Consider the following 27,174-nt stretch of genomic DNA (forward strand, 5'->3'; position numbering starts at 1 on the left):
ATTAACGTAGTTAAAATGTCCATGCTACCCAGAGCAATCCATACTTTCAATGCTATCCCGATCAAAATACCAAGGACATTTTTCAAAGAACTGGAACAAATAGTCCTTAAATTTGTATGGAAACAGAAAAGGCCCCGAATCTCCAAGGAACTGTTGAAAAGGAAAAACAAAGCTGGGGGCATCACAATGCTGGATTTTGAGCTGTACTACAAAGCTGTGATCACAAAGACAGCATGGTACTGGCACAAAAACAGACACATAGACCAATGGAACAGAATAGAGAACCCAGAAATGGACCCTCGGCTCTTTGGGCAACTAATCTTTGATAAAGCAGGAAAAAACATCCGGTGGGAAAAAGACAGTCTCTTCAATAAATGGTGCTGGGAAAATTGGACAGCTACATGCAAAAGGATGAAACTTGACCACTCTCTCACACCATGCACAAAGATAAACTCCAAATGGACGAAAGACCTTGACGTGAGACAGGAATCCATCAAAATCCTAGAGGAGAACATAGGCAGCACCCTCTACGACATCGGCCAAAGCAACCTTTTTCATGACACATCTCCAAAGGCAAGAGAAACAAAAGATAAAATGAACTTGTGGGATTTCATCAAGATAAAAAGCTTCTGCACAGCCAAGGAAACAGTCAAAAAAACTAAGAGGCAGCCCACGGGATGGGAGAATATATTTGCAAATGATGCTACAGATAAAAGACTGGTATCCAAGATCAATTATTTAAAAGGCTGCTTTAAAGTGCTGTGGCACTTTTGTCCCTATTTGAAGTTTTCTCTTCATCTGTGTATTAATATGGATCTCAAAATCTGTTTTCTGATTTTTCTAAGACAATTCAATAGAAGGTATATTCCATTTACTTAATGACCATTCTCGTTGTTTGCGTCTCTTCATTTGATCATCCTTTAAATATTCAGGTTTCCTAGGGCTCGTGTTCTCCATCCTTTCTGCTCTTTCCTCAATCAAACTAATCAGCAACCAACATTTCAACTATAAACTGTAAATATTTCTCCCGAAACTGTGTTTTCTTTCTCTTAAGCACCAAACTCACTTACCTATCTGCCTACTATCTCCAGCCAGAGGCCCTGCAGGTATTTCAAGTTCAACATATCAACAACAATGCACTGTATTCCTTCCAAAATCTGCTTTCTTTCTTCTTTTTCTTTTCTTATTTTTAATCTTGGGGAACACTGGCCCAGTCTCCCAAGTAATAAACCTCAGCCTTCATACACAACACCAAAGCTTGTAAATCTAACTTTCACACTTCAATAAAAATTATCTGTTCTAAAGCCTAAATTGGACTGTGCCATTCCTTTGCTTTAACAAATACACAAACAAAAAACAGACGATGAAGTCACCTTCTTATTGTGGTATACAAGATCAGTTTACCTTTCCATCTCTAGATACTTCTCTCCTGCCTCACTCTCCAAAGACAGACCTGCGCTGTACAGTATGCATTACGTGCACTTGCCAAGTTTACCATTCACTCATTCAACAAATATGTGTCAGGCACTGTTCTAAGCACTGAGGAGATCACAGTGAACATAAGAGACAAAGTTTCTGCTCTAGTGGGCTTACATCCTGGTGGAAGAAAACGGACAACAAACATATAATAGACGCAAGGGCAGTAAGTACTACAGAGGAAAAGATCTAGCTAGAAAAGCAACTCAGAGCAACAGAGCAAACAGCATGTTCTATACTCTACAAAAACATAGGGTGTCTTAAAAGTGCAATCATACATCCCTTAATTTATTTAGGTTTCAATTTTAATTATAATTTAAAGCCATAACACCATGAGTAATACTGAAATGTATAGTCATTGAGAGGCATAACAGAACACAGCTTACTTCTGGAAGAACCAATTATAATAATTTTATTTTTTGAGATTAAAGTTGATAGAGTCAAGAATGTTTTTCTTTGATTCTAGTGTTTTGGTTGGCTCTTGGATGTACCCAAAAAAATTATTATTAGTGCTGGCACATTTCAAATTATGTCATGAGATTAGAATCTATAAAACTTAAGTACTCACCTAGAATTAGTCTCATTGTTATTTCATTGTCTTTAACTATACCATGGTTTCAAATTCAGGGCCTACAAATTAAGACTCCACAGTAATGCTACAACATTAGAGACAGGAGCTTTTGACTAGTGATTTAAAAACAGTTGTTCAATTGTCTGAAACATTTAAGTACATAATATGTCCCAACTGTTTACAAAGAGCTAAAACAACTGGAGAAGTCTACAGAAGGGCGCTGTTTAAGACATAGGATATTACTAAAGGCTTTGACCGTGAGCCAAAGAAAATTTACACAGACATTAATCAGTCTGTTTCATACTCAGAAAATAACCATGATTTACCTTACCGTCTAAATACTAATACATACTTTAAAAGACTATAAAGGAATTCAGCTTTTCCTCTGGGAAACTTCACTATTACTGTATTACATACGGCTCCAGTCTCAGGACAGGAACGAAGGAGTCAGTGAATCAGTGCATGCATACTGGTGTTTCAGTGCTTCTATAAATATGTAAAGAAAACTAATGGGTTTTTTTAGATGCAGAAATTAACTGTGAAATGTTTTAAACTTCCAAATAACTAAATAGAAATTAAGCTCAGTGGAAGCTGAGTCTTACTTCAATGACCACGCTGGCAAGCAGAATTCGGACAAAGTTGGTTTAGGAAACAGTGATACAATTCATCACTTTCTGAGGGCCTAACTCTCACTTCTGTCCACAATCCTGAACCCTCACAAACCTGCGCCCTGCGGGACACTCCTTTCTGCATCCCACATGATGATCAGCGTCTGCTCGCCTCAGACTGGTTGGCAGAGGGGCAAATGTCCCTGGCCCAGGTAAATTCTGATTGAAGCACAGGCCCATGGGAAATACAGGGTCAGAGGAAGGAAAGTGTAGATCAGCCAGTCTGCAACATACTAATAATTCCTGTGTTGGTGAAAAAAGCAGCTACCATTGCACCTTAAGGGCCAGAACTTATGTTCTATTTAAAAACTAAAACCAAAACAAAAGATGACTAAGAGGCAAACTTCACTTCATTCTCAAGGCTGAGGAAAGAGGAATTTACATACCGCATCCGTGATGTCTATTTCATACACCCTTTGGAAAGTCCTGCGCTCAAAGAAAACAAGTTTGCCGCTGCCACATCCCCTTTGAACAGATGTCCCAGTGACTATGAGTTTATCATCTGGACTGAAACAGCAGTCAGTCCTACAGACAAAAACAGCGTGTAAGCATACGCTTATGACCGTACAGCAATGAGTTAAATAAAATATAAACAACACCATTGTAACAAGAGGTAACTCTTATAGAGGGCTCACAGTAAGTCAAGCACTTATATTAGTTTGCTTAATCTTCACAACAATCCTATGAGGTAGATATCATTATCCCCATTTTACTGATGAAGAAATTGAGGCAGAGAGAGATCAAAAAAACCTTGCCCAAGATCACAAAAGTAAGTGGCGCAGCTGGGATTTGAACTCAGGCAGTCTGATTCCAGAATCTGTGCTTTTAACTTCTACAACACCATATTTTTTAATGTAAAGGAAGTGTGGGAAAAACTCAAGATAGACCTTGACGGTGCTACAGACAAACAGACATTGTATGACTAATGTCTAAATAGTGATAATTTTGTCCAGTTTTGGAATTATTTTTTACCACCACTAGCCACCATCCCCAAATAATTTGAGTTTTGTCAAGTCAAGGGCCATGAAATGAGGAGCAGGTTGAACTGCTGGAACCTAACTGATGGCTATGATTCAAGAGCCCTTGTTATGAGAGATCTGACCACCTGATTGTGAGTAATCTAAGACATGATCCAAAGAAGTTATGTAGTTAGCATAGTTTGCAGCAGGCATAAGAGCTCAAAAAATTCTCATCAGCTATAAATTCATGTTTGTTTGTCCATCTGTTTGTTTTAACAGATAAATGCCACGGGCAATGGACCACGCTAGAGTTAGCACTCTGCTATTACAGTTTCCTCCAGTTGACGCTTCCATCACCTTCACGCTCTCCCTATTGGTCATTATTTAACACAGATGTGAAATTTTATTTCTACAAAAACAGGAAGTTTTATTTAGGCACCAACTGTAGGACTTAAAAGTTCAAATCCCACCTCAGTTGCCTTAGAAAAATCTTTAAATGCTTCAGTTGTCAACTTAATAGAATGAAGATAACAGTGTTTGGCTACCTAGAGCAAGACACTCTGAACAACTGAAGTATACTGAATTACTGACTGGAATGATGACAAGAAAAATAATAATGTTCAGTAACTATGAAATATTGCTCTGCTGGAATGGGGTTCAAATTTTAAAAGACAACAAATATGTAGGCCTACCCTGTCATTTACACATATTAAAAGAACAATTCAATCCCTTAAAATATTTTTACTATCCCAAGACCTATGTGTGTATACACACAGAGAAACACATGAACATGTTTCAACTTCAAAAAAATTTTATGGTCTGAAGAATGTGCAAATGAAAGGGAAAAATAAAATGCATCTTTTGAAAGACAGATTTCAAATATTCTTCCTGTCCCTTTTTAAAAGACATATGACATAAATTAAAGTGAAGAAATTTCTTTTCCATTCTCTTATGTTTATCAATTATTTAAAATATGCTACTTACATTGGGAACATGGTAGGAAGACCCAAGGCTGAAAAAAGTGGCTTATTAAACTGTCGGATGTCCCATAATTTCAATGTATCATCACCTGATATAGGAATGTAAAAGAAAAAAAAAGAAAGTGAATTGTGCAAAAAACTGTTTTAAGTTTAGAGTTTGCTAAACTTAGTATATAAGTATAGGAAGGAAAGAAGGAAGGAAGGAAGGAAGGAAGGAAGGAAGGAAGGAAGAAGAAAGATGCACATAAGTGTATTTTACTGTTTTAACTGGGGAGTTTGAAAGTAGTGGATGTGAGAACAGTAGAAAGATTCAGGATAATGAACTGGCCTTCTAGAAATAAATTTTCAAACTGAGGGAGCATGTGTAGGCTAGAGGGAACCCTGGAGAATCTACTCTAAGGAGTGATTTTACAGCAGCTGGCAGTTCCCCTACGGTATAGTTGAGCATAACCTGACTTCTTAAGAAGAAATTAATTTAACAACCATCAGGACTGAAAATCGTTCAGTTCACAACAGATCCTTTCTCCCACTGGTGTGTAGATGAAGCTATCCATTAACATTAATGAGAGTGAGCCATGTGATTCTCTTCCCTCCAGTGTAACTCTACCTGCGGCTATCATTCTTCACTTTGCTGGGGAGTACAGCTCTTCCAAAAGCTCTTTAAAGTATAATGAATATCCTTCTAAGAATCCCTTTTTTTTATATTTCTATAGGGCTACTAACTAATATTCCTGACCAGAATGAAAGCCAAAACTCATATAAGTAATGTCTTTGCTGTTCTTTCTCTCCAGTGTCCACAGCTGAGATCTGCTTCAACCCCTTGGGTCCAATAAAGAATCAGTATCAGGTGCAAGTGAGGTGAGTGGAGATTTCAATAAAAATCTCCATTCTCTCCCAAGTGACCGTTCCTCTGAAACTCAACTTTTGGCAGGTGCACTAATCCACAACTGGCTGACTGGGGACCTGCTTAAAATGGAAGAACTTTGTAAGACTCACCTTTTTTTGCTTTTAGTCTTTAAAAAAAGATTACATATCCTCATAATTCTCAAACAATAAGAAGACATTAATCTGCATTACACAGTTCCGCTAACCTGACAGGTTCTGGAGCTAGCAGGAGTACCTTACAATGCCCGGGGGCTCTGCTGAACAGACTTCCATCTGCCATATTCTATACATCCAGGAATAAAAGTGATGGAATACGGTATGCATGCTGTGTTGGTGACATGTAACCTAACAGTTATTATAGGATGGAAGGGGAAGGTAAGAATTATCACCGAAATGGCTTTGACTAAAATGAGGTTATTAGTCCTATACTTCTAGTAATTATCAACTGGTTTGGGGCTGGTCTGTTTTAGAATCCTCTGAGAGGAATTTTCAAACCATGCTTCCCTCTTATTCTCTTGTCTCCCCCCTCCATGTTGGAGATTTGGGTATATCATTCTAAAGCTGCAAGAGTAAATGTGAGAATTTCCAAGTGAAACATTTATCATTTGAAAAACTTTCTCAGAAGATTCAGATACACACTCTTGGAGTAAGAACCACTATTTTTAAGTAAGGAGTATATATAGTCTTAATTAAGAGTCATCTCAGGACTCAAATAGGTTAGAACTGATGGACCAAAATACATATTTTATACAGACCCCCCTTTTCCATATATACCACAAATAGAAAATACATGTGCTTTGATGATTTACAATTATGTAAGTGAGGGTAGTTTGGATATAATAGACAAGACTTCCTCAGAGGAAAGAGAATCTGATGCAGTTCCCAAGGTACACAGACATGGAATAGCTGAACCGAGCGAGAGCTGGGCCAAGTCTATCTCCTCCTCACTCCCACTACTTCCTACATCAGAGAAGGAACTCTGTTTATGATGTTCACAGTTTAGACCCAGCACCTAGCACAATGCTTGCTCAGAGTAGTTGCTCAACACAGAGCAGTTGACTGAATGACCGAATGTAGTGTTACTAGATTAACATGGCCTACAGAATAAAGACTAAATCCTTTATGTGACATTTAAAGCCATCTGTAATGGCTCTAATCTACTTACTCTACTGATTCTTTTCCCTCCCCACAATTGGGCCTACAGGAAGATCCTCAGTCATGTCCCATACTTCCCAGAATGCTCTGCTCATAAGCTGCCCTTACTATTCCCTTGTCTCCTGTCAACACTTAGCTCATCCATGTGAGAAAGATTCAGCAAGAAGAAACCCATATTCAACCATATGAATGTGAATAAATAAACTTATAATATGGCCATATAGAACTATGTAGCCATTTAAAAACTAACATCCAGGTACACAACTTTTTTTTTTTTTCTAAACTAAATTGAGGTACAGTGTTCAAACTTAAAAAAAAAAATCAATGGTGAGCCAACAGAAGACTCTAAATTATAAAATGATACAGGAAGAATGTAGAACATCATCTATAAGATTCCATAAGTTAGAGGCAAAGGTCATCCTTTGAGGCTTCAAAATCTGATGGAATTTGAAGCTAAAATAAAAACTTAGGCAAAAAAAGTACATATTTTCTAAATTTTACTTGATACCTTTTAAGAAAACAATATTGCCAAGTTAGAAATGCATTTTAATGAAAAAAAAAAAAAAAAAAGTCAGACCGGCAAAGGCACATTAACAAAAGCACAGCAAGCTTTACTGTTAGGATATTAGTGTAACATTTGTTCGAGTTAATTATGATCATTTTTAAATACAGAAACACATCCAAAAGAAAGTTTTTAACCTACCTCCACGAGAGGCAAGGACATTACCATCATAGGAAAAAGCCACGCAAGAAGTGTCCGTGCCTGGGTCATGAGCCTGTTTATAGTGGAATTTAGGATGAACCTGTTTGCAAAGACAAGCAAAGTGTTAACATCTCATCTAAATTCAAATGAGAACATTTTTGTGGCAAGAGTATTTTACTTTATCATCCAGAAAATGATATATGTAAAATATGAATTTTACTTGACTACAGTTTTCTTTATTCTGGAAAATAATTCAAAAGGTTTCTAAAAACATCCATTTACTTTAAGAATAAAAAAGAGATTAAGTCCCATTTTTCAGATTGCCTTAGCAAGCTCTGAGCAACACAAGATTAACACAGTATTTAGTTCTTACAGCATAAAGTTATTGGGACCATTTCCTACAGTTATCTGAAAGAGTAAGTATGAATAAAAATTACAAATGAACATATTATTTATTAAATTAAAAATATAATTGTAGGGATGCCTGGCTGGCTCAGTCAGTAAAGTGTGTGACTCTTGATCTCAGCATTGTGAGTTCAAGCCTCCACTGGGCACGGTGCCTATTTTAAAACATATATATATCATTGTATTCCTAGTATATGCCAGACACTGTGCATGTGGTTGTAGGTCTTGAACTCTCTTTAATGTGCCTGTAGGATAATGTTGTTGTGGAGAAGGAAGAGGGGAAGGGCTAACCCTGATACAATGCTAATCATACCCTATGCATTCTACCCTTTACTGTCTTGTCTACTTAATTCAATCACTCTACAAGTTAGGTTCTACTATTCTCATCTGCATTTTACAGATTAGGAAACTAAACCACAAAGACTTAAGTACCTGGGTTAAGGTCACACAGCTAGTAAGTGGTACAGCTGGGTGTTTGAACCAAAAGGCCCACTCCTAAACACTACGTGATACTCCTTTCTCTAGTGATGTATGTTAATAGTCTTTTTACTTCTCATGTTGCTTCTTCACAGTTGATGACTTATAAAAGTAACTCTACTATACTAATCTTGTCACTCACTGATGAATCAGAAACCAGCACAGGCAAAATACTAGGGAGTCAATTTTCCCAGCTCCACCAGGCTGGATAATTCCCGTGAATGGACCAGGGACACTGCTAGTGATAACAGCATGTAGGTCTCTCCTGGGAGACACAGGAATAGGAATACAAATGAATCCATCTCCTTTGGTCTTATGTCAACCCTAACAAAAATGAGTAACAACACAGAGTTCATGTCCGTTAGCCTCCCACCAATATCCCTGACACCCTGTCAGTGAGCTTCCACTTCAAAGCTTCCAGTAATGAGGAGCACCTCATTACCTCACAAAAGCAGGCTGGGTTTTTGTTTGTTTGTTTGTTTGTTTGTTTTAATAATTTGTATATCTTGAAATAAATTTGTCCTTTCTCTTCCTCTGATAGTCTTAGAAATTTGTATTAAACATGGTGCTCATGCTTCCACCTTTCATGGGTACAAATAATTTACTGACCCAACTTTTCTTTTAATTGGGCATCAACTATATGACAGACACAAAGTTAAACAGGGAAACACAAATGTGACAAGATAAACATGGCTTTTCTCCTTAGACAGTTGACAGTCCCCTGAAAAAATATGGGTAAGCATAAGAAGTGACAAGTGATACAATGGGGATGTGAAGAATAATAAGTGAGCATTGAGGAGAGGTGGGGGGGGGAGGAGTGGGGCAAAAAGAAATCCTGAGACCCAGTGGACGAAAGTATGAGTTAGCAGATGAAGGAGTAGGATGCAGAGATAGGAATGAGTATTCCAGTCACAGGGTACTGTGTTGTAGTAGGCAGAATTTTGACCCCCATGACCTCCATACCCTGGTGTCATGCCCATAAACATGTCACTCTACATGGCAAAAGGGACTCTGCAAGTATAACTAAGGTTACTAACTAGTTAACCTTAAAAGAGATTATCCTGGATTATCCAGGTGGGGCTGAAGTAGTGACCCTGAAAGCAGAACTTTCTCCTGGCTGAGGACAGAAGAGGAAGCCACAGAGACACGACAGAGAATAAGTGAGAGAGACTGGAAGAATCAAAAGTGTTTAACATGCCACTGCTGACTCAAGGAAATGGGGATCTGAATGCTGCCAATAACCAGTGAGTTTGAAAGAGGACCCTGAGCCCCCGATGAGAGCCACAGCCTTGGCCAACAGTTTGATTTTAGCTTGATGAGACCCTAAGAAGAGAATCCCACCACACCATGCCAGACATCTTACCTACAGAAATTGTGAAATAATAAATTGGGTGTTTTTTTTAAGGCACTAAATTAGTGGTAATTTATTATGAAGCAACAGAAAGCTAACATGTGCATAAAGGTAAAAGAGCTAGTTGTAGTCCGAGAACTAAAAGCAGCTAACATCAGCTGGAGGGAAAGGAGAAGTGGGGGGATGGTGTGAGCAGGGCCTCGATCACCAGGAGCCTTGTAGACCATGTTAAGGGCTTAGATTTTATCCTGAAGGCAAAAGGGAACTACTTAATGGAGATTACTCAGAGGAGAATGTGACTAGGTTTGCTTATTTTAAAAAGATCATTCTGGACACATGTGGAGCATAGATTGGGAGTATTTTGCTCCTCAGAAAAACAAAACTCTGCTACCAAACTCAATTAGGAAAATTTGCCACTTAGTCATATTTCATCAAGTCATCAACTACTAAACTCTAAATAAAACTTCTGAAAGATATGGTAGTGAGAGCAGCTTACCAAAATGTCTGTACTTACATTTGGCCTCTCAGTAAAATTAACTCAGTTTTGTGTTTATTTGTTTTAAATGTTTTGTTTCTTTTTAATGCTCATAAATACATATACACATCTAAACAGAAGGAAGACCCATCATTTCAGGAGCAGTAGGGCAGAGCAGTATAGTAAAACTGGGCCAGGACCAGGAGATAGGAAATCCAGACTTCATTCAGTAAAACCTAGCAGTGCGATTGGGGACAAATTTGACTCTCCAGATCACAAGTCTATCTGCTGTAAAATAAATGGATTGCACCAGATGATTTCTAGGGTCACTGAGAGCTCTGTGATTCTTTAGGAAAAGACAAAAACTGGTATATATAATATTTTATAATTCAACAAACTGATCAATATGTACTTTTTATTATTACTAGGACAAAATGGATTTTGAATGCCAACATTTGAACACATAAATACACACATACACATAGATGTGTGTATATATATATACATACATATACCAGGAAAGTGGGACAAAGAACCCTAAAAGGTACAGATTCCAAAGGAATCTAAGCTTCCACATGAGCCCCGTGGCAAGCAGGTTGTTCCCTGTGATAGTCTAATTCTCATCCTTGTAGCTCAGAGAGCGGGGTGAGATGAGGCTGCGAATCTGTTGTTCCCTAAATTGGTCTTGCTTCCTCCTTTTACTGCCCTGAGTGGGATTCTAGGTTTTAAAGGCATATAGCCATCTGGTATTCAAGCAAAGAAAAAGTACTGTTTCAAAACTTAAGATTCTACTGGATCTAACAGGTGATAGTATAACTAACTATAATACAAGGAACTGAACAGGAATAAGGAATTATGACTACAGGTGATTTTGACTTAATCTAGTAAGAAAGCACTTTACCAAATATTCATGTGCCACACTTTTATGACTCCTCATTTAAGTACTACTTTAAAGAGCCACTATAGTAGAGGCTGGTGTTTTGAAATTTTTACAATTCATCATTTATAATGCCAAATGTCTGAATATATGCCACAAAACAAACCCCACCTTGTCTTTCTGACTTCCCAGAGTTCCTATTGCTACAATTTACATCTCAGTGCAACACTCTTTTAGAGTAACAAATGGCTGCATAGTTAATAATTAAGATTTCAAGGGAGAGAATGCACTCAAAATAATCTAAATCATTTCCTCTTTTAAAAGGAACTAATAAAATAAAAAGGCAAAATGTCCTCACTTCAGATGAACAGCTCACAGATTTTATGTCAAAAGTACTCTTCAATTATTAACTTCACTTTACCCAATAACAAAAATTTATTCTAATGAAATAAAATGATAGCCAGAGGTGATCTTAAAGTTGCATAAAATATCACCACTTGGACAGTCATGATGACAAACACCCTTACACTTCAGAAACAGAACCGACCTGACTAAAAACACTTCTGGCATAACTTGGGAAATCTAAAACTGCGACTTCTTTAACTGATTTTATGATCATCCCAAGCAAAGAACATCGTTCTTCAGGGAAGCTGAGATTATTAACTCCTTTATATAGGTTTCCTATTCTTAGGAGGGCCTTATGTTATGATTTGAAGAGTATCAATTCTCACAGATTCATAGTGATGGAAAATGCAAGCACAAATGCTAGAGTTTTAAAGGCCCTCTCCTGAGATCATACCATACAAACTCCAATTGGTAAAACTGTTCCTATACTCTTTCTTAGCAGATGGTCAAGAGCCTCTGGCAGTACAGAACTCATTACCTTAAAAGCAACATCAGTCCATTTCTGGGTGGCTCTAACTGGGAACACTTTTCTTAAACTAGGTCCAAGGCTCCTTCCTAGAAGTCCAGTATCCACTTATGACTCCTGCTCCTGTCTTCTGTGGCTATGCTAATTCTAGTTTTTCTTCTCTAATGCAGTCTGCCAAATTCTCAAAGAAAAATATGACGTCTTCTACAGAGTCTTAAATACACCATTCCCAGAATCCTAAACATAATGCAAACATTCTGTCGTGCTACTGATGGTGCGTTTACATCCAGGGGCTGCCTAGACCCCGATATCTTCATTGTTCTAGTGTGTGTCGATCAATACAAGAGGAATGACTGCCCTCAGAATGATCAAAACATGTTTTGTAATTAATAGAGACAGTGGAATAAATTATTTTAAATGAGGGAATTTAAATGAATTGCTGGGCTGAAAACAGAGAACATTTTAACGGAAAGAATATTGGTACTACAACCAAGCTGACTTTACCTAAATTTTCAATCTGATACATTTAGTTTGACCCTGGCCAAACTGCTTAATCTTTCTGTGTCTCAGTTTGGTAATTTTTGGTAATAACACACCCTACACATCTTCCCACCCCTCCCCTTCTCCTCAACTACCAAAGACACTGAGTTACGTCTGACCTACTAATCCCTGCCTTATGTCAAGACCACACGCACTTATTAACTCTGTAGTAGGTACCTCTTTTCAGAAAGTTGCTGGCATGCAACTATGCTACCAAAACACAAACTCCAAGAGCAAGATGAAGCAAATGCAGGGATCCCTAAAAGACGAGGGGTACTAATGTTTGACTGTTCTCTCAAATCTGTTCCTAGGACCCCCCTCAATAGACATAAAATTTCTTTCTCACTGGGAATCTATTTTCAAAAACCAAGCAATTCCATAATTTCAATCACATGTTAGAGTTGCTTACTATACCAGGGTTAAAATATACCAGGATTTTTTTAAATGGCAAGATTAAGAATAGAATAAATATTAGTCTAGACTGACATAATTTGCTCCTGTTTCTCTGATTTTGGAGACTTTTAGTAAGGAGAATGAGGAGAATGTATACAAAAGAATAGAAACTGTCATATGAACATGCTTTGCCATTCCCTACTCCCATGAAGCCTTCATTTTAGTGTGGAGAAATGGATAATAACACTTCAACTGATTCTGTGATATTCAGATTAATATATTGTACGAAAATATGGCATCACGATAAAAAGCACAGGCGATGCAGCCAGAGTGACAAGTTCAAATCCAGGCTTCACCACCACTTACTGTCTGTATGATCTTGGGCGAACTAATCTCCCTCTGCCTCCCTTTGCCTCCCTCTGCCATCTATTAAATGAGAATAATAATAGCATCCACATCAGCTGTTGGGAGAATTTAATGAGTTGATGCAAGCATGGCACACTCCTTTGCTATATAACTTTGCTGTTCTTTTCATCAAGATGTGCCGTTTACTTCTCAAAACCTGGGTTTTGGGTATGGACATGTGACTTGTTTGGGCATACAGGACATGCAGCCATGAAAATGTGCCTCTCACATCTCCCACGGTAAAAAGCGTAACTACCATTCCCCGTGCCCGTGACTCGGCTGGGCTTTCCAAGGGCTGCTCCCAGCCAATGAGTGAGCCCAAGGGGATAAAGGACTCCTGTCATCTGAATGAAACTTTCTTGACATTGTGCTACAGTCTAAGAATCTTTCTGCACAGCCTTCTTTTTTCTTTTATTTTACTCTAACGGTTTTATTGAGATGTAATTCACATGCCATGGAATTTGCCTACTTAAAGTACACAGTTCACCGATTTTAGTATTTCCACAGAGTTGGGCAATCATCACTACAATCAATTTTAGTACATTTCCATCACCCCCAAGAAGAAATCCTATACACAATAACAATCACTCCCCCATTTCCCCCAACCCCTCAGCCCCAAGCAACTGCTACTCTAGTTTGTCTCTGTACATTTGTCTACCTGAACATTTCATATAAATGAAATTACACAATATGCTATCTTTTGTGACTAGCTTCTTTCACTAGCATAATGTTTCTGAGGTTCATCCACAGTGTAGATAGATGTCAGTACTTTATTTCTTTTTATTGCCAAATAATATTCCATTGTATAAATGTGTCACATTCTATTTATCCATTCATCAGATGAACATTTAATATTTCTTTCTTTCCTTTCACAGAGCTATGATACGCATCATGCTCTGTTTTCCAGATTTCTCAGGCTCTCTCCCCGTTTCCCCCTACAAGCTTTTCCCCAGTAAATCTCACATGTTTAATCCTGCTCTTGCTGTTTGTTTTCAGAGGACCCAGACTAACACAAGTGGTGCCCTGAGAGATCCACAACATCAGGGTAAGATTAAGAATGTACGACTGGCTCATTCACTGCCTGGTAGGTAGAGAGGGCATTGTTCTGAGTGGACTATGAGGTGCAGATACGCTCTAGCGCTTGGTATTGGTTCAACTGTTACAGATTTCACTGGAGGTGACCTGGGAAAACTTCCTGGTATAGGGGAATGTCCTGGTGGGTACAATGTTTCAGGCATTTAAAAGATATGAGAGGAGCAATGTCTACAAAGATAATAGTGTTAGCTGGCTACTGCTAAGTCGTACTGATACCCTACAGAGGGATAATGAGAAACCGAGGGCCATTAACAGTTAAAGACTACGTGGGAGAGCCAGGGGGCCAACTTGAGTACTTTTTGAAGAGGCCCTCATCTCCTACAATGGAACAACAGACATAGCTGAGCAACGAACAAAAGTGATCTGGTAGTTAGATTTGTAGAGCTCCAGAGACGTTTAAGTGCTCAACCAAGGCAGGTCTGTTATTCTAAGATCAGGGCTCCAGTTGGGAAAACCTGAGACCCTGAAACGTAAGGACAGGATATCTGGATGGATGTCCATAGGATGCTGGATCTGCAGATGCCCCTGGAACTCTCACAGCTTACAGAGGTGGCCAACTCTTGCCCTATGAAGAGCTAGAACTTCCTTTGTGTTGGAAGATGCTACAACTGCCCCTCCCCCATGAGGACCTTCCCCTACCTCCTCCTCTCCTGGCTGCTAGGCTAATAACTTGGGTTGAATCTAGGATTACTCAGCGCGGGGGGGTGGGGGGGGATAGCTGAAAGGAGGAAAGAAATTATACACCAAAAGAACACAAGAATTAGCTAGCAGCTACTGGGAGGAGCCATGACGTGCCTTGAGTTTAAAGTGTGAGGGTGCTTAATCAAGGGGGCTTTGATGTAAGACTAGATAAGCAGGATTCCTTGATTTGGAGGGGGGGGAGATTTTTGGAAAAGGAACCCAGGAGATGGGGAAAACAAGCTGCTAGGATGCTACTAGAGGCCTGGAAAAATGATAGCCAATGCTGAGTAAAATAAAAACACCCTGATCGCTCTAGCAGAGGACAGAGAAAAGAATAAGAAGGCTTGGGGAAGTGGACATACTGGAAAGGATATATTGTGTCAGACCAGAAAACACAGATTATTATTTTTTCATGGGAGAGCCCAGAAGAACCACCATTTACAGGGAACATCAGCAAGCACAGGGGAGAGAGCCAGTATCACTGAGAAGTTCAATGGCAGCTCTCCACTGCAGCCCAGGGCTAATGTCACGGAGCCAGACCATTAAAATTAACATCCACAGGGATGATGAGGCCCAAAGTAATAATAGCCAGGTTGCAGTGCTTAATTACTAGAAGCCAAAAGGCTGCAATTACTATAATATAAAGTATAATGACTGGCAAAGTCAGAGAGGCAGGAAAGGGGGCTTAATGTGCAGGGAGTTGTGGAGAATATTGATAGCATACAGCATTCCTAGAGGGAGAAGAGATGGGCAGACAACAAAGGTAATGCTTAATCTCTATGATCAAAAAGAGAGATGAACAGAGGAGGAGGAGGCTGAAGGTGGTCACCCCGATAAAAAGTTATGATCCCTTGTTCTATTCCCATATCTAAGCCTATTTTCAGATCAGGAGCCTACTGACTACAGAGGTAGCCAGATTCCTAACAAAAAGGACAGTGCTTCTCAGTGGAGCAATAATTCTAGTCCTTCCACAAAGGGATAGCTGACTACAGAATTAATCAAGTAGTAGTCCCAATTGTAGCTGCTGTGATGAATGACAGATCATAGCTAGAGCATATTAATAAAGCCTTAAGGTGATTCTGGCAAAAGGACTTCCCACTGGCCTGGCCAGAACTGTGTTGCTGTCTGAGATTCTTCCTAGCCAACCCTAATTCTCCCTTCCTTCCCTCTTTCTTCCATAGGAGTTGGACCTGTATCACCATCTGGTACTCTCTAGCCTCCTCCTCTGGCTCCCCACTCACTTTTTCTCTTCCAGGAGTTTTGGCAATAGATCGCTTACATAGCTAATGCTGCCTTAGCCATCTGCTTCTTGGAGAAGTCGAACAGAGGACACTAGCAAACAAGACACAAGCAGAGAACAGCAAAGGCATATACATTGAGACTTGCTCTTTTGCTGTTTTAGGAATCCAGCCATCTTGTGAAAAATCACGGGCTAGCTTCCTGGATGATCAGAGACATGCCCAATCATCCCCATAGCACCAGCTGACATCCAGCCAACAGCCAGACATGTGGGTGAGGACATCCTAGACCATCCAGCTGTTAGTTAACTGTAGATCCAATAGAGAACACAGGAGAAATCAGCCTAGCCATTTCAGACCAGAAGTATCGCCCAACTGACCCAAAGGATAGTAAGAAACAAGAAAGGTTTAAATTACTAAGTTTCAAGTAGTTTGTCAGGCTAACAATAGGTAACTAATACAACATGTAAAGGATGTGAACAGTGCCTGACAGTAAACATTATATGTGTTTGGCATTATTATAAGTCAGATGATACTACAGGAGCATAACTTTTTAAAGAAGGTTGATTCCCTCTCCCCTACCTCAGCATGCTACCAAATAATATCCATCATAAACTAGTCCTGGAATCCAATAATTAAAATTTATTCAACTTCATCATGTGTTATACTTTACATGATCACTGCGCTCCTCTCTTGCCTTTCTGCATCTGCCTGTGAGAGCAAGAATTCTCTCTAGCAATGTTTCTCAATCCTTGCTGTGGTCACTTGGAAACACCACTGTCTCTAGGTAGTTGTAGTCTGGTTCCAACCAGTTGCAGCCATTCTTGTATATATTCTTGGACACCAAATAAGATGATTCCAGCAGACGACATTGCAGTGAGAGAAGAGAATGCTTAGAAATAGCTCATTCTTGGAGGATGGGGAAGGGAAGACTGTGTTTAAGTTGCTTTTCTTTATTGTACTAGATAAAAGCTCTTTCCCCACATTTCTGATCCTTTCTTTCAAGTAGGTCAGCCTCAGATTCTTTCTTTCCCAGGCACATCTGAACTTCAAGAACGCCAATGAGTCTTAGAACAGTATAATATGTTATACATCACATATCATGGTGCTTATAAGAGGAACAGACTTAATAAATACAGCAAATGAAACTGGGAACTTTTGAGTATGTTTCAAGGAAATAATATATTTCATACTAAGTTGACAGTTTTCCAAGTTTCTAACGTTTTTTTAAAAAGATAATTATGCTCTAGCCAAGATGTTTTTCCCTTCCCTCATTCCTTCCTTCTGTCTTTCCCTCCTTCCCTTCCTTTGTTTAAAAGAAATAATTTAAAGCCAAAAGACAATAATAATCTGACATAGGTTTCTGAAAAGTCTATTCATCATCTCCCATAAAAGTGTGATAATGAAACTTTTAGAATCCACATTTACAGTGTGAACCACATTTACCGAGGACCTATTACACACACACAACAACGAGATACATAAATGAAGAGGCCACATGGAATGTTCCTGAAATGATTTGCAAATTGGAAAAGGGGGAGACACACTTAAGACCTCTTATTCTTTCATAAAACATTTACTGTATCGACTATAAGCCAGGTTTAGAGGGCATCAAAACAACCAGGAACTGGCCTCTGCCTTAATGGGGAAGCTTACAAGTGAGAGACAGGCAGAGACAGAATGATCGGAGCTGAACTCTCCAGCAAGATTCTCCACTCTTAGCCCAGGTTCACTGTTGCAACCACTGTGATTTCAGAAAACAGGTATGACTTAGCATTTATTTTCCAACTGTGTTTGGCAAAGAGATAGCCAGCCTTCATTCATAACTGGACAGTGTTGCAATTACATGCCTGTTGGGTCATCTGAAGCCAGGTGACTGCAGTGTGTGACTACCTAGGGCTCTATCTGATGACCAGCTGGAAGCTGCAGCTGCAGGAGAAAGCTCAGCCACTGAGATGTGTGAGTCACAGGCTGCATATGACGCCACTGCTCTGGAATCTTCTGGCTCCCCATGTGCTTGCAACTTGAAATTCAAGGTGTTTACTTTAGTCTATAAAACAAACCCCTTATGGCTAAGGCACAAGTTACCTTCACATTAATCTCCCTTCTTATAAACCCTAGCTAAGTCAGTTGCTATACCAGTTAGGCACTCTAGATTTATGCTTCAGAAAGCTGAATGCAAAAAGTGTTAAAGCCCTACAGAAAACCCAAGCTTTTAGAATTTGAAGAAGGAATAAAATGAAATGCTGGACTTTGAGATTGCATTTATAATCTTAAGACATCATATGGGATCATTTAAAGATAGGGATATTATCTGATTAGAACATTCAAATACCTGGTATTTTTTTACTGTTCTGATTTTAAGCAAAGTATACTTTTTACTGGGGAAAAAATGCAGTGATATAGAATTTCATATGATATTCTTAGGTTTCCAAATGAGGACATCACCTAAATCACCAAGAAGAGTGATTTAAGAAAAAAGTCCTTCCAGAAACAGCCTAAAAGTAGGGTTTCCCAGAGGAATGTTTTGTGCAACATCATCCTCTCGAGAGGTGGGTGGGGGTGGGGGTGGGGGCCAAGGAAGCCTGGGAAAATAGAGTTTATTTGCAAACCATGCCCTTGTCTTGAAAATTCACAATGCACATTAGTGTATTAAAAGCCAGAGTCTTTTAAATAGCAGTCCTAGAATAACTCAACCTCTTTAACATTTCTGATGCTTATTTGACCATGGCACTTTTTTTATTCACATAGTACTTACTAACACAGAGAGAACTAACATTCTCTGGACCTTAACTGGGGAAATACAGTATCTAGAGCAAGAGTTGGTAAGCTTTTTCTGGAAAAGACTACACAGTAAATATTTTAGGCTTTGAGGACTACAGTCTCTGTTGTAATTATTGATATCTGCTGTTGTAGCGAGAGAGCAGCCATAGACAACACATAAACAAATGGATGAGGCTGTGTTCCAATAAAACTTTATTTACAAAAAGAGATGGCAGGCTGGATTTGATCCACAGTTTGCTGACCTCTACTTTAGAGAGAACAAAAATTTAAGGAAAAGGCAACGACTGTTCTATAAACTAAAGGCTTCCTTGTGATTCAATAATAATTTAACTTGTAACACTAATGGTGGTGGCAGTAACAACAACGACAGGTACATTTATTGAACATGCTGCTACTTGGTGCAATAAAACATATATTTTCTAATTTCATCCTTAGAACAAGCCTCCTGAGATGTATGTAATCACCTCATTTCACAAACAAGAAAACTGGGGCTAGCAAGGTGACTTACTGAAAGACGTATGACTAGTATACAGTCAGAGCAAAAATTCAAACCATAATTCTAACCCTAGAAATTGTACTCTTCACTAAAACATCTTTTTATTTATATAATCACATATTTTTATATTTATATATTAATGTGTATATACATATATGCATGCTGTCATGTTTTACCAGGCTTCTTTTGGATTTGTATAGATTATTATAGTAATGGTCCTAAATGAATTGCATCTCCTTGCACCCCCAAGAAAGGCAGTGTTGGGGGGGGGTTGGCGGGAAGTAGATAACATGAAATAACTTTTCTCCTTCAAAATACATATTACATTTTTAAAACACTATTAGGGATTTCTGAGGGGAACAAATTGTATTATAAATTCCATCTAAGGCAGAAGCTAGCCATCTTTAATCCGTAAAGGGGGAGTAAAAATTATAAACCAGTTATTTTTCACCCCTACTCTAGTCCCAGTCAATGGGATCTGATACATGATAATAACAGCTAACATTTACTGGGCATTTGCTGTGGGCTAGATACTGTCCTAAATGCATGCTATGTATTAACCCCTTGATTCTTCCAACGGCCTTATGAGATAAATACTATTATTATCCCCACTTTCCAGAAGGACACGGCAGTACAGAAAGGTAAGGTTAGTTGCCCAAGTCATGTGGTCACTAAGTAGGAGGCAAGATTTGAACTCAGGCATCTGGCTTCAGTGCCTGCACTGTTATCCACCACTGGACATGTACATACTCACAACTCTTCTGACTTTAGCAACAATGGCCTGGGCTTTGCGCAGCACCTTTTTTCTTTCTTCAAGAGGCCAGCCCCGCACCGCCCCTTCACCACTACCATGAAAGAAATTTGCAAGTGAAAAGTGGGGAAGTACAGTAAGAGAGTGTAGCATAGTAGGTGAGCGCTAGACCAGTTTCTGGAAACAAATAAAACCACCGTCACAACTAAACCCAATTCCAGGTCACTAGTTAATTCAATCCATAAGCCAAGGTTCCTTCCTTGCAAAGATCACACAAAGAGTCCTTAAAGTAATTTAGAACTTGGTAAATAACAAGTTACAACTGGCAATGAGGAAATCCTGCTAACTGCTGTGGATCTCCTTAGCTGCCCTTTGTATGATGTTACCTTTCCCCTCCATCTTTACACGTAAGTATGGGGTAAGAGGGGTGAGGATCTTAGACCATTTATATCACATAAGAAACACAAATGTGAACACAAGTGCAGCTTTCCATTCAGCTTTTTAAATTGAAGAGGAACTTGAAAGCCACTATGCCAACACCGGAAGCACAGTGCTGTGGAATGACCTGCCTAGACAGGAGGGAAAGCCCAGCGGTCCCCCCTTTGAAGTCCAGCTGCCTGAGATTCACTGGCAGCCAACCTTCAAAGAGAGCCGATGCTTCCTTCCCTCAGCCTGGCCGCCAAGCTTCCCGGGCAGCTGGGCAGATTTAGCCATTCTCTGCCCAGCTGTCTGTGAACTCTGGCAGCCAGTTCAAGTGAGGGATAGAGAGGTGGCAGAGAAGGAAGGGTGAGGAAGAGGGAGTGGCGGGGGGAGGAGGGTGGCGGGGCCCAGTGGCGCCAGGGCAAAGAGGATGCTGGGTTTCTTTGGAACCAACCTTATCAGTGTCAGTCAAAAGACCAAGTTTCCAGGAGAGCACAATCCAACTCTACCACAAAGCAACCAGAGAGATTTCAAATTCCTTCAAAAGCTGAGTGACTCTCAAATGTACTCTTCTAAAAATCTAAAGATGGCCCAGTTGCTGCAGAAAATTGTCCAATCTCTCCATAAGGATGCAGGGGACAAAGCTAAGATCAAGCATCAAAAATGCACAATCCTTTACTAATTTTGATTTTCCAGCAGCAGGAGTTTATGCTTCTTGGGGACTTTGGGGGTTGTTTGCTGAGTTTGTTGTGGCAACCCTTCTGTTCCCCTGGCCGCCAAGAACTAAAACCACTTATCTGTTTCTGCGCCTGTGCAGCAGATGCTTGAAGAAGACTGGCTCATTTAACATAAACATTACCAATGTGTTGTTATATTTGTCCTCTAGAACAATATGCTTGGAAGAGAGAATAATGAGTGTTATCAGCTACAGGTGCAAAAGGGACATAGAACAGTTTTGTTAGTGACAACAAACTTTCAAAAGAAGTCCAACTAAGAACAAGATCTTAAATTTGATAAAGTGGGAGACTGTGGAAATGACAAAGTACAGGAGAATGGAAAGGAAGAACTGAAGAGTCATGAACAGAGGAGTCAACCATCAGATCTGCATTTCAGATGGAGTTCTCTGGCAGTTATGTGGAGATAGTGAGGGAGACAGGAAGCAAAGAGAAAAATGATCATAAAATCATGAAATCTTTTCTCTAGTTTTGTACACTTTGGTCAGGAAAAGAATGAATGGATGAGGTTGTACCATGCACCATGGCAATATCAGGAAGAGACTTCAATATTCAGGTAACTATCATATTAAGTCATTAGCTACAAATGTCTCCTGCTGCTCTTTAGGTCTCTTTAAAATTATATGACACCGTAGCCAGCATCAAGTACAGTGATATCAAAAACATACAACCCAAAACTTATTATCTAACTTTAAAAGTATAACACTGAGCCTATAGAAGAAGCGCTGGTTAATTAATCCAACTGTTTATTCACTCATTCTACACACATCTATGGAGTCCTTGCTGTGTGCAAAGCACTATGCTAGGTATTGCAGACGAGTCACAGGTTGGTAAAATGGTTCTTTACTCTCAAGGAGATCTGTCTAGAAATGGAGGCAAACATAAAACAAATATTTGCAATTCTTTGTGTAATAAATAACGGCAGTATCACAAACTATGTAATAAGCCCACAGAATAATTGTCAACTCTGCTATGGTAGCAAAATGGTGATAGGCTGGGAGTAGTGGAGAAAAATCAGGTAAAACCTGGTGAGGATGCTTGACACCTGTCTTTGAAGGATAAGTAGGAGATCACTAGCAATACAAGAGAAAGTTATTCCACTAGAGGACTCAGAATATAAAAGACTCTGAACTGTGAAATAGCATACTGCTTTTGGAACTACAGGTGGGACTCAAGAACAAACCAATAGCACATAAGACTGGAGAGCCGGAGGTCCAATCATTACTGCCCTCTGGTATCTTCCTATGGAGTTTAAATTTGTACCCAAGGGCAATGCTGAGCCTCTGAGGGTTTTAAGGAGAGAGGGGTAATATGATCATACCTGTATTTTAAAAGATGGCTCTGCAGCAGTGGGAAAGATAAACTAGAAAAGGGAAGACTGGGGGCAGGGAGATGAGTTAGTAAACACCTGTGGTGGTCCAGGTGAGGGGTTGAAGCTGGGGAATGGAGGAGTATGCCTGAGAACAAGTGAAGTTGTAGTCGGTGACTCTGGCATAGTTTCAGTGAATCTGTGACAGAGCGAATATAGTCTATTCTGGGTAGATACCTGATTAAAAAAAAAAAAGAAGGAAGACTTGGAAAAGCCTTTTGTTAAATCAAGTAAATAAAAAGCAGGAGCTTGAGCATACATTCTAGGAGCCAGTAGGGATGAAAAGGATGAAAATACAGGAAAGGGAGCAACTGATGGAATGAAGTCTCAGAGGAGGCAGGAAGGACCCAAGATCAAGTGCACAGGTGGAAGGATTAGTGAGGAGCTGGGAGACAGACCTCTTCCGTGGAGCTGCAATGAAGAAGGCTGGGAGACAAGCAGGTATCACCCCAGAGACATTACATACATCAGGGGGAAAAGTCTGACAGAGGTCTAGCCCATTGTCCTTATTCTTCCATGTAGAGAAGGAGAGATAACTGAGTAGGGGGTGGGAATTACACGGTAGACCAGAGAAGAGCTGGATGAGTTTGAAAATTCCCACTGAGGTGAAATGACAGAGATAAACGACCAGGAAAAAGGAAGGGATTACCAAAGGCAAGGAGGGCCCAGAAGAAAAGGTGTATCATCAATCTGGAATATACTAATCTGCAAAATTGTGGGTTTTATCACATTGGACTTAGAGCCAGAGCAAAGCAGCAAAGAACCACACTACTGGAGCTGTAGGATAGAAAACAGAAAATAAAGCACAGTGTAAGTCTTGGTAAAACGTATACCGCAGAAGTCAAATGATCTTTTGCCTTTTCTCCAAGGATTACACCCCACAGTTAACTGGCTTAAATGTGCATTTTTGCCCCCCAAGTCAAAGTTGAGGTCCGTATAATGTAACTTTAAACTTAGCTCAATTACAAAAATAGAATGTTTTCTCTTCTTTGAATGTACACTTTGTTAGAGAAAATGTCTTCACTACAACTAAAAATAATAGTACCGATATTTTGTTTATACTGAGCATAGCAGTAACTCATTTCAAAAAAGCAAGAGTTCTAATTTCACTCAGTTAAACCAACCTGAAGCAAATATGTATTGGTTGCTTTCTAGGTCTGTGGCATTATGCCATGCCTGTAGGAACAGATGCAAAACCACAATCCCTACCTTCAAGATTATACTGTAATTCATATTCTAAATGTTTTAATTACTTTTTTCCTTGTTAAATAGTGTCTTACATTTCCTTGTTCATTATATTTGTTAATGATGCTGGTATAATCTTTCAACTAAAACCACAAAAAAGGGAACAGTGACCAAGCAGTTAACTGCCGGAAAAAATTTTTTTAATTACAAGAAGACAGAAGATGGAAGAAACAAATAGGAATTTGTAACAACCTACAGGTATTCGAGAAATTAGGGACTTCCGGCTTCTCTTAATAAACTAAAAAATTCCACACACCTTATTTCCACATTGTAATAATAGGCTGATAGAAGAGAAAGACACTGCCTTCAGGTAACATGACAAAAGCAATTGTTTTAATTTGAAGTAAAAAAAAAAAAAAGTAACTCATTTATTAGTAAGATATCATTAAGTATAAGCACAGGGATGCACTGAAACCATTTTAACCAAGGCAGGTAGATTCCTCCTTTGTGCAGACAAGTACGTTTTGGGAATGACTACATATCAATCTTTATTAAGGATACGAAGCTGAGTTTAAAAACAGACAAACAAAAACCTCTCCTAGGTATTTAACATTTACCTTGATCTTGGAAAACATTTACTCATCCATAAAACTGTGCTATCTCCACAAGCTCAGAATATTCTCTTAAACTCTTTTTTCACCTGAGTTTTAATGGAAAGATATTGAAGTTCTGCTATTTATCAATACGTTAAGTTCTGAAAGCCTATCTATAAGTGCATTTGCTCCTAAGACCCTTCACATCATCCATAAGTGGCAGGCACAGGTGTGGTGACGAACTTTGATCCAGGGCTGTGGTCTGGACACTACTTTAATAAAAAGCAAAAAGCACCTACTATTGATAGAGGGTAGGAAACTCTCCTATCTCCTGGCCCCTGCCCCTTCTAGGCAAAGGTCAGATGTCACAGAGAAAGATGAAAAAGAGACTATGTGCTCTCACCCAAGACTCTCTAGAGAAACAAAGCAGAGTTTGGTTGTCATCAAGGCAAGAAGCAGGAAATCTGCCTGTGTTCTCGACCCACACTGTCCAACATGGTAGCCATTTGCCTCATGTAGTTATTAAGATCATGAAATATGGCTACTATGATTAAGGAACTAATCAAGGTTATTACATAATTGCATTAGGTCACAAACAGTTAAGAAGTATTAATAATGTGTTTTCTAACTATAGAAGCATTTACCTTAAAATCTATATACTCTATATATTTATCTTAAAATATATGCTCCTGAGGATGTAGAACATACCCCCCCCCAAAAAAATGAAAATAATAATCTACTTCTAAATCATTTTCTAAGAACTTGCTGAAAGGAAAATTATTGAATGAAACGTGTACAGATCATTAACACTCCTCTTATTGATAGAAAATATGATCAGTACCAAGGAGAATCTCTTAGTATAGAGATCAGGATTTGATTAGCCCAAATGCAAAGTATCTCGTTCTCTTCTTCCAGTCTCTTAAATAAATGGTCTTCTGACAGAAAGTGGGAAGACAAAATAATGAAACTAAAACTTCAAATGTTTAATTTTATCTTAAAACAAAACTACGGTTGGCAAATGGTTGGGAGAGAGCAAGCTGCTAGCCTATCACTCTTGTCAAAACCCTGGATTTGGGGCTATTTGTGGATTTCTAGTTTACTGAACTCATTCACCAGTTCATCCAAACTCTAAACATTTCTAGAGCACCTAAGCACTTGGGAAGCTGAAGCTACAGAGATGGCCACTGTTCAGGGAACTCCCAGTATAGTGTGGGAGGAGAGCTCCAAGGGGTCTCACACAGGCAGAGAGGAGCAAGTAATGAATTCTGTCTAGGGGCAGGAATGTTTTGACAGAGGTAATAACATTTAAGGGCAGTTTTGGAGGATAACGAGGAGGTCACCAGGCAGAGAAAGGGACAAAGTATATAGTAGGGAGAAGGAACGTTATTTTCTAAGGCAGAGTGGGAGAGGGCACAGTACATTTAGAGATGACAAGCAATTGTCTGGTAGCCTAATATTCATGCTGCCCCTTCTTACAATCACATAGGATTAGAGAGTTGGTTCTATTTGAATTTCCACTGAAAAGTTATCATCTGAGAATATATATCTCTTATTTAACTAGCATGTTCAATATTTTATGGGAGAAGGGCATATATATCTAAGTATTTTTTATTTTCATTGTAAAAGAGAGATAGTATGGGAGCATTAATCTATATGTTAAACAATTTTCATAATTTTAGAGACTCTTATCTATGTTTAATTAAAAACAATGAGTCACCTAAACAATAAAAAGTTAACAAATTCAGCCTTCCTATCTTTTCTATACATGGGCTTTTGTCCTAATTCTTTTTTGAAAAGTTATCACTTGGGTATAAACTTATTAATTATGTGATGCCAGTGAGAAGTCAGTATGTGACATGATTAAGGCGTGTATGCCACAGTATATGTAAGAGAGGGGGTGTCAGAGTGAAAATAGACAGTAATTTATAAAAATAAAGTGTAATCCTTTGAAATCTGGATTTGAAGACACTAGGTTTCAATGGAAGGGAGACCAGACAGTTGCTATTGTTCCATATCCACGCTCAACTGGTTCCTCAATTCATAATCAATTACTGAGTTTCTACTGTAAATGAGGCACTGTTCTAGCCCCCCCCCCCAGGAATAAAATAACTACCTGGAGCCCCTAAGACCTCCCAATCTTGCAAAGGAGACAAAAATATATACAACTATGAATAACAAAGGATGAAACCACTTTTTATGGTTTCAAGATATGATAACTGATGAGGGAATAGAAGGCTGGCTGAAGACAAAGCAAAGCTGACACCCTGCAACACCCCCTCCCCCCATGTATGCAACATTCCTCACCATTCCTGGCTGCCCTAAAACTAAGGAAAGGACCTGCAGCTCATTGATAGGGACACAGTGATAGTGTAAACAGCCTTGGCTTGACAATAGCGAGGCCTCCAGTGTCCTGCGAGTCTTCTTTGACATATGAAAGTGCTTTCTCAGCCTCCCTTTTTCCTCACCTCCCCCAACCCCATGGTATATAATCAGCCACCTCTCACAACCCGGGGCAGCAGCTCTTTCTGCCCACGGGTCCTGACCCCGTGCTTTAATAAACCACGAATTTTGCACCAAAGACGCCTCAAGAATTCTTTCTTGGTCGTCGGCTCCAGACTCCACCCCACTGAACCTCAC

General features: G+C 39.3%; 1 protein-coding gene across 1 annotated transcript in view; it reads right to left on the bottom strand.

Annotated features, from left to right (window-relative positions):
* The window catches only part of WDR70 (WD repeat domain 70), a 292,600-nt gene that overhangs the window by 47,493 nt on the left and 217,933 nt on the right, over positions 1-27,174 (bottom strand). The window contains exons 11-13 of the mRNA XM_008692622.2: positions 7,398-7,497; positions 4,659-4,743; positions 3,102-3,240 (exon numbers count right to left, since the gene is read on the bottom strand). Coding sequence (XP_008690844.1) covers positions 3,102-3,240; positions 4,659-4,743; positions 7,398-7,497 — 324 coding nt within the window. The remainder of the gene's footprint in view (positions 1-3,101; positions 3,241-4,658; positions 4,744-7,397; positions 7,498-27,174) is intronic.

Source organism: Ursus maritimus, unplaced genomic scaffold, assembly GCF_017311325.1.
Source record: "Ursus maritimus isolate PB19 unplaced genomic scaffold, ASM1731132v1 scaffold_15, whole genome shotgun sequence".
NCBI classification, from domain to species: domain Eukaryota; kingdom Metazoa; phylum Chordata; class Mammalia; order Carnivora; family Ursidae; genus Ursus; species Ursus maritimus.